The 9028-nt window shown below is 40.8% G+C and overlaps 1 protein-coding gene across 2 annotated transcripts in view; it reads right to left on the reverse strand.

Moving 5' to 3' along the window:
• The window catches only part of man1a1 (mannosidase, alpha, class 1A, member 1), a 134234-nt gene extending 125691 nt beyond the window's left edge, over positions 1-8543 (reverse strand). For both annotated transcript variants that reach the window (XR_013845364.1, XM_080047908.1), the window contains exon 1: positions 7895-8543. Coding sequence is in view for 1 of the 2 variants with exons in the window: in XM_080047908.1 (XP_079904034.1) it covers positions 7895-8407 (513 nt within the window). In the remaining variant the exon portion in view is untranslated. The remainder of the gene's footprint in view (positions 1-7894) is intronic.
• Between the last annotated feature and the right edge of the window lie 485 nt (positions 8544-9028).

The raw sequence follows: 9028 nt of genomic DNA on the forward strand, positions 1-9028 counted from the left end.
GCAAAATGTCCTTTTTTTCCTTTTTTTTTCATAAAACGCACAGAACACACAGATGAAAAATAATTGTGCTGGGAGGAGTGGGCAGAAACAACTGAACTGTATCCTGAAGACAGGCAGCAAAGCAGAGAGGGAGAAAGGAGTAGCAGGGAATGATATGACAGGCACTGTAGAGATGGAAGAGGCAAAGACATGATTGATGTTGCTTCTATTCCTCGACATTCGCTGTGTGTGTGTGTGTGTGTGTGTGTGTGTGTGTGTGTGTGTGTGCGTGTGTGTGCGTGTGTGTGCGTGTGTGTGTGTGTGTGTGTGTGTGTGTGTGTGTGTCAAAGGAGGGAAGAGGTGGCGGGCTGACAGGATGTTAAGCGATTGTCCTTTAAGATAGTGCGCTCTAAGGAGTTATACTGCACACACACCGACCTTATGGCTGCATCTCATCTACATACTTAAACCGGCTACAAAGAACTTTAAAATGTCTGCCTAGAACCATAAATCATTTTGTCTACGTTTCAGGGAAATCATACCTGAACAAATTTATGCATTAATACAAACTATATAAAAATAGCTTTGTTTTCAATGATGGTCTTGTTTGATGTTACTGGTCAAAATGAGACTGTTTCATTAACATTTTGAAGTTTCTCATTGTTAATATTAAAATAAATTATTTAAAAATTACAAAGGGGTACTTATTGATATCTGAAAGGAAAACCAAGAGATATATGGTTCCAGTGTCTAGACAAGAGTTGGATTTTACTTTCCAAAACTAAGTAGGACAAAAATATTTAAAAAAGCTTCCCTCATAGTGTGTTGATCTACTCAGAAATATGCCATTTCAGTCTGCTAACTGCACGATACCTCTTTCATACAGGAAGTGTGAATGTGACGCAGGACCTCCGTAACACATTTTCATATCTTGTTAATCTAGTTTGCACTGTTCCCATCACTGTTCAAAGATAATTCAGTCAGCGTTTTTTTTAATTCCATATTTTCCCAGCTAAACCACAGAATTACACAACTTTTCAGTTCTGACATCAGATCAGTTTCCATTCCAGTTTAAACTACCTGCTCTTAAGTTCCCTAGCCTCTGATCCACCACAGCTGTGTGTGTGTGTGTGTGTGTGTGTGTGTGTATTCTGTTTCTCTCACGCTCCCTCTCTCTTATTGAATGGGTTCCATTATATTTAGACACACCTGTTTGTTTACCAATGTCAGCCAGGTAATGTCTGCCCTGTGGTTTGACTTGGTCAGGTGGACAAGTGTCATGGTAGCAGTTTGCCCATGATTGTTCATTGTATCTCGTTTTACTATTTATAGGCGTATGTTTGAGTAGATTGAACATTTTGGTTTTATTCTACAAACTACTGACAACATTTCTACCAAATTCCAATACATTTTTTGTCATTAAGAGCATTTTCAATAAGTTATGTAGAGATGAAGATTGAAGAAAAATCCAGAATTGTCTCTTATTTTTTTTCCCGGAGCTGTATACTGGATCAACATGCCCAGTTAGTTATCTCCTCAGCCGAAGACAGCTGAAGGTTTCATGCATTTCAACACGTGCGCTCACTCGCTTACAACCACAGCTACGAGGCAAAGTTAAGGCTATGACCCCGAATAGTACATAAGGCGTCTCTCCTCTCTCTTAACTAAATTATACGTTGCAGATCCAACGCCACAGGGCAAATAACTATCTAAACTATGCGCTCCCTTCTTTAAAAACTTATATTGTGAATGTGCAATGATGACGTGCCATCACTCCACACACCGGTGAAAGCAAAATCTTTTGCCCTGTAGCCTGCAGCATAGCGACAAACACCAACAGGTAGCGTGTGTGTGTGTCCCTTCCCTTCTATTTAGTATGCCAGAAAAAGATTTAGGATGTCCCAATACATGCAGGTCAACTGCAGTATGCTGAAAATACATAAATGCCCCACTGACTCCAATAGTATTTTTGGGTATTCGTCTTTATTCTTGATTATTTCTCGACATACTGAAAAAAAAAAGTTCGTTTTTCCCTCCTTTGGCCCTAAAACTGTTCTGTAGTGTAGTAAAAAGAAAGAGTATGTGAATTGGAACGCAGGGCCAGATTCAAAAACATACTTTTTCGAGGCATTTTTCTTGCAGTCCAGAGCGCGTTCTTCTCACTTTCTTCCTCAAGTTTACAATGTGTTCATTAGTTGCCTCATTAAGTCGGGTGGTTTTTGGCAGACGTTTGCATTTGTTTTCTGTCTGAGAATATTGCACCGTCATGTCATTTCTGCTCCACTGTGAGTTTACTGTGTGAGCAAAGAGGATTAAGATGAACTAGCCAGTTACAGATGGACAACCAACATTTATTTCCCCAAACTGTAGCCTCACTATCTGAGCAGATGTCACAATAGATGTGGCTAGATGAAAGACAGCATCAGAGTGATTTACTTGTGATATTGGCAAAAACTATTTAACATAGAATGGAAGTCAATATCCTTAGAAAATATGCTTGATGCTGTTTACAGCAAGAACTAGTTATATCCACCATGAGAAATACTCTCTCATTGAAATGTGATCAGTCATTATGATTTAATATCAACATTTCATTTCAGAGATTGTTGTATACAAAATATACACCTAATAAAGTCTTGTAGAGATGTGGCACGCTGTGTTAAAGCTATAATGTGTAACTTTTTCCCATCAATGAATGCTTGTTACATTCAAGCCCTCAACAAATGAGTTGACACAAAGTTGATTAAGCCTATCAGCTCCACAAAACTCTCTTTGTATTTCTCAGTATGGCAGCGTTTACAAACTGGTGTCAGTCACGCCTGACACTGGAGCAGGAGTTCAAGAAGGGCACATGAAATGTGTCAGTTTTCGATTTTACTTCTGCAATTCGAATTTACAAAAGACAGCATCCATGCAAATTGTGGAAAAAATGTAAGGTCATACTGCTTTAAAATATGGAGACGAATACATTAAGACATCTGTGATATAGCCTATGTGATGACAGGATGATGCACTTTATCGTCAGACTGTAATGTCATTGTTAACAGTATACAGTATATAGACCCTCTTAGTCCTACTGCAGTGTTTTTGTGGTTGGCAGCTTGGCCGCTGGGTTTCTTAACCTTTTTAGTGGCAGGTAATGTCATCTTAAGGTCAGAAACGTCCCCACTCCGGCATTTCAAACAGCACTCTGTCTTTTCAATGTCAAAAATATTCAATTATCTTTTTAGGTTTCTGGGCAGCGTTTACAGGCAGACACTTTGGCGATTTATCGATAAAGTATCAGTCTGTGTGATATGAAGCTGGACAGCGTAGGGCATTTTGGTTTCCATTATATTGTGATAAAGTCTTTTCAGGGCCCTCAAGCTGCTCTGCTGTTAAAGGTGGAGTCAGTGATTCTGGAGAATGCTCATTGTCAAATTTTTTTTTTGCCAAAACCAGTGAATATCTCCTCACGCCCTGCTACCTGTTCCTACTGTGTGTATAGTCTACACTTCTGTCATCTAATCAAAACAAGTTGTTACCAACATAGTAAAAGGGTCCAGCCCTATAAGATGTCAACACTCAAGAAATGTCTTTGTTATGCTAAGCTGCTACGTGCATCGTCCTGTTTTCACAGCAATCCTCTCTGTTGTTTTGGTATACAGTTGTGTGCACGCTTCTTGAGAATGCCGACCCATTACCAGGAGACAGAATGCAACATTCACACTGATCAAACCACCCAGGCTTTGCAGGCAATGTGAATGCAAGTGCCCACAGGTGATTTTTTTTTAAAGCTATCTTTGATAATAGAAATAAGACATGAGTCAATACTTTCTATATATCTGGATTTGATAGAACATATTGATTGAGTGAGGAGATTTGTTATGCTACAAAGCTGGGATCATAACATCACAGCAGCAACCTGAAACTCCCTCTGGGCTTTTGTCCTGACACACACACACACACACACACACACACACACACACACACACACACACACACACACACACACACACACACACACACACACACACACACACACACACACACACACACACACACACACACACACACACACACACACACACACACACACACACACACACACACACACACACACACACACACACACACACACACACACAGTTGGTGTTTGTCGCTATGCTGCAGGCTACAGGGCAAACGATTTTGCTGGCACGTCATCATTGCACATTAATAAAGTTTAAAAGTATATCTCAGGGTAAACATGCATCCAATTTGTAGCAAATAGTAATAATAAGCGTGATGATGTGTCATATGTAGACTGTATGGTCATATATGAAGAGAGTATGTTAGAGGCGAACGTGTGTTTTTTTTGTCATAAACCGAGCAGAAATGGGGTTTGCAGCAAAATAGTTTTATCCGGACACGGTTGAATAGAAAGCCAGGTATATTAGTCAACCGTGTTGCTAATATTATCAGTCTGTAGGGGATAGTGGGATCCTGCATGCATTCCTTAGTTTTCAGAAAAAAAATGCCACGCAATACTCCGTTCAAAAAGCTCTCAAATCAATGTGTCAAATGGAGCAGCAGATGTCACGCTGATGTCAATGCATGTCATATGAGTTAAACACCAAAGAATTGTTTGTGAATTTCGGGTTCAAGTGATCCACTATCAGCGTAGATTCAGTCAAAAGCAGGGCCGCCCACAAGCAGGGCCGCCCATAAGGGGTAGAAAGTGGGAAGGCTTTCTAGGGCTTAGCCACTTGGGGGGCCCATGGTCTTTGGAAGCCCTTATACAATATGCCTTGAAGGTTTCCCACCTAGTTGTGGCCAAGGTTTGGGATGTGTTAATCTAAAAAAATATATACATTTGTTTTCCCAGAAATTGTAGGATCTTTGAGCCCTGCATCCATTTAATTTGAACTCTCAAAAAATAATCTAGTCTTGAATAGTTTTTTTAAAATTTGAGTAACAGTAACATTATTTATTTGATGAATTCAGATGTCTCCATATATTAGATGAAGTTCTTTAATAAAATGATACATTACTTTACTTTACTCGGACAATATCTGTGGAAGCATCAAACCCAGATAATCAGTAGAAAAGCAGAAATGTTCAACATTTTTCAAATTGAGCACAGCCGCGTGTAACTGTTTCAAACAGAATCCATCCTATAAACCCTTTGGTGACAAGATTGGGTTTTGATGTTAAACAGTTTTGTCTGGATTATATTTCCTGAGTCGTTCCTGCTCACGGAAAACATGTACCTGCTACTTGTGTCTGGGTGTAGCTGTGAAAAGTATTTGGACCCATAAAAAACAGGTTGGGTACCTTTTGTAGTCCTACTACATTCGTATTAAGAGAACAGGCTAGTTACTGTTAAGTTAATGTTAAAAAGAGTTTCCCTTTGGGGGAAATAACTTCTAAAAGGCTTTGACATAAGTCTTCAGGAAGACTCGGCCAGCCAGGTCTGACCAGTTTTTCAGAAACCTGGCCAATTGACCAACCAGCCGGGTCAGACCACAATGAAGCTGACGAACAGCATAATCCTGTTTTAAATGTTGCCGTAACCACCAAGATCCTGCTTTCTGTATGTGTGAAGAATTTTGGTGATTTTTAAGTGTTATTTATTTCAACCATACCACCAAAAGATTTCATATGATTTATTGTCATGTGCAGAAATACAAAAAGTGCCATTTTTGGTGCAATCAATTAGTGTAAATGTAGCTTATATACCAGAAACTAGTACAGGGGTGGCCAACCCGCGGCTCGCGAGCCGCATGCGGCTCTTTGCCCAGCTTCGTGCGGCTCTTCAGTTCATATCAAATTATGTGATTATAATTTTTTTTTTTATTTTTTTTTTTATACTTTTTTTTTGTGTGGGCCTATGTGTGTGCATGTTCGCAAACGTTTCATGCGGCTCTTACGTTCGTTTTACATGTTGTCTATTATTTCATTTTTTATTTTATTAATGTGTAGGCCCTATGTGTAGGCCTATGCCTGTTCGCAAATGTTTAATTGAGGACGCAACATAACGTTCGCAAACGTTTGGTGCGGACGCAACATAAAACTGCCCGCTCAGCTTGGAGGGAGGTTTTCCGTGAGTGAACTATTTGTGTCAAGTTCGCTCCGAAACAGAGTGGGAGAGTTCATATTTTTTGTTGAACGTTATGGCCATTCTGCCTTATATGCCAGGTGTCATTTGCGCATTTCAAGGCTTCAAATCTTCGGCGCCACTTCAGCTCTCTCCATGCTAAAAGTAAGTCCCACAAAGCAACATGCATAGTAAGAGAAAAACGCTATTTTAAATTGTTATATTTTTGTTTGTGGACTTGGTTGAACTGAGAGTTTGTGTGTGAGGCAGTGCACACAATGTTCATTGTTGAAAATGACTGCCCTGTCGTCTTTAGTACTGCAGGAGTCCAGTCCTGTCATTATCACAGGGGTGGCCTTAACGATCTGGGGGCCCGTTTCAAGTCCTAGTGTGGGGCCCCCTGTTTTTTATTTTTATTTTTTTTAATAAATAATGCTTGTGCATGCACGTGCAAGCTCCCCGCGAAAATAAAAACGCCCCCCCCCCCAAAAAATTACTGGCCACCCCAGTGCCCCCCCCCCCCAGTTCAAATGTTATTTTTTATTTTAATTTTATTTTTTTATTAATTTTTTTTCCTGATATGTATCCTAGTTCAGAGATGAAATGTATTTTTTTTTCTTTCTTAACTTTTTTTGATAGGTAGTTGCCAAGTTCATCACACAAACTCCAATCCACTGATATGAGATCAGTTTGCAATTTTCAATTACTAAATTAATGGTAGGACTGTGGCCACTAGAACTGGTCTCTGGTCAGCAAAGGTCTTGAAAACAGCATAAGTGTGCTTGTGACATGCGTGCCACCCATGCATGTGTATAGGCACGTGTCCCAGCAGATTTTTGAAATCTGAATAAAAAATTAAAGTTTGTAGTTAGCGAGTGTAACATGTTCTTAGCAAGGGCAGACTTTCATAAATAAAGGTTTATTTTTTTAGCAAGATATTTGGTCAAAAGCTAGTGGTCATCCGTCCCTCTGTGCAGTTGTTAGGCATCTGGCTGCTAGCAAGTTATGTTGTCTTGCTAATTTTACTATTCATCTGAGCTGAAATAAATATTGACTTTTTCCTTTATTATCTTCGCCAGAATGCACCAGAATGCTTAGATTACATGTTAAAAACACAAAAAAATCTTCTGGGGGGGATTGCCCCCAGACCCCCCTTCAGGGGTTTAGTTTTCTGACAAACATTACAATGGATGCTAACATGATTTGGGCATTTGGGATTATAAATCATCTTTGAATTGGTTGTACAGCATATCACATGCTATTCATTCAGGGGTGCGATGGCCGCCCCACTCTAACTCTGTGGCCCACCTTGGCCACCCCCAGTCAAAATTCCCTGGAATCGCCACTGTGTGTACCTGTGTGTACGATGTGGCTCTTTGCAGTAACACAGTAAAAAATGTGGCTCTTTGTCTCTGACTGGTTGGCCACCCCTGAACTAGTAGCATAGAAAACGTGCAAATTGTGAAAAAACAGTTTGCTTTAGTGAATACTAAAGAAGAACAATGTCTCTGTGTGAACTGATTATTTTGTAGAGATCTGTGGATCTGTTTAACATTGTGTGAGAGTAAGGGAATCAAAATAAATTGGTAGGTATGCTGGGCTAAGTCAGAAATGTGCTACTATTTTAAAATAATAATGAGCACTTGCTCCCCCAACTGTCCCTGCAAGTCCCTGTTTGTTAAGATAGTTATTCTCTCTAAAAATACATGTATGTGTTTATTTAGGGATGAGTGCACTCACACACATTGATAGGAGTAAAGCATGGGTAAGGGGGGCCCATAGATTGGAGGTGTTCAGGGGCCCAGACATTTGTGTGGGCAGCCCCTGGCCACTAGACAAATTCAACAGATCCCTTACCTCTTTGACTTTAGCCCGTCTTTCCTTGGTTTCGGGGTCCGACGGTTCGTGTCCAGTCGACCCGGGCAGGCGGTGGTACTCAACGAAAGGTAATTTATTGACATCATTCCCACCTTGACCTGCTACGCTATTCTCCTTGGCAACTTTCTCCTTTTCATTTATAATGTCTTGTTTAATCTCGTCGGGCCGCTTCTGTAGAGTATCCTTAGCTTCCAACAGAGCTTTTTCGTGGTCCTTCCTGATCTTGGCGAGCACCCTCTCGTCGTTATTTCCAGCCGACCCAGAGTCGCTGTTTTCGGCACCGGTGTTCGTCTCCACCGCGGAGGAATGAAAGAAAACTCCGCTAAGAAGCTTGGACGAGTCCGGTAGGAAGAAAATGGCCCCGAAACACAATGTTATAAACGCGCTGAAGACTAACAACAAAATGAATTTCTCTGTCAACCTGAATGACGTCGGGCTGGCAGACTTCCTATTCGGGGTCGCGGTAAAAGGCAAAAGAGTTGCAACTGGCATTTTCCTTTCTCTTCCTTACAACAACTCGAACAAACAAAACATGAAAAAATAAATTTCAACGGTCCAGTTAACTCAACGACGGTGTCACTTTAAGCTTATCCCGTTCACGAATCCATTTCCGAGTGATACAAGCCGTGTCAAATGTGAAGCAAGAGTGGTAAATTCCCCGGTAGAAAGTTGAGGAGTAGGACGGCTGCCCATACCGGAGACTTGACTGCAGACAGACTCACTCACCAACGGTTCACACAGGAAGCAACGGTAGATACGCGTGACTGACAGCCGAGAGGAGCTAATCAGGTTCTGCCCTGTGAGTGGTGGAAACACAAAGGGGCGTGGCCTACCGACGTTCCGGGAATAAAAGCAATGACAGCTCCGGCCAGAACTTCACTGTCCACTGCCCACGAAGTAGGAAGGACGTTAATATGATAAGATGTGGAGAATTTGGTTTATTATAGTTTATCAAAGAACACATCTGATCATTCCATGTTGACTTGTATATAGGAGTCTTACTTTGATGAGAGAGAGAGAGAGAGAGAGAGAGAGAGAGAGAGAGAGAGAGAGAGAGAGAGAGAGAGAGAGAGAGATAGATAGATAGATAGATAGATAGATAGATAGATAGAT

This window comes from Ammodytes marinus (genome assembly GCF_949987685.1).
Source record: "Ammodytes marinus genome assembly, chromosome: 19".
Taxonomy (NCBI): domain Eukaryota; kingdom Metazoa; phylum Chordata; class Actinopteri; order Uranoscopiformes; family Ammodytidae; genus Ammodytes; species Ammodytes marinus.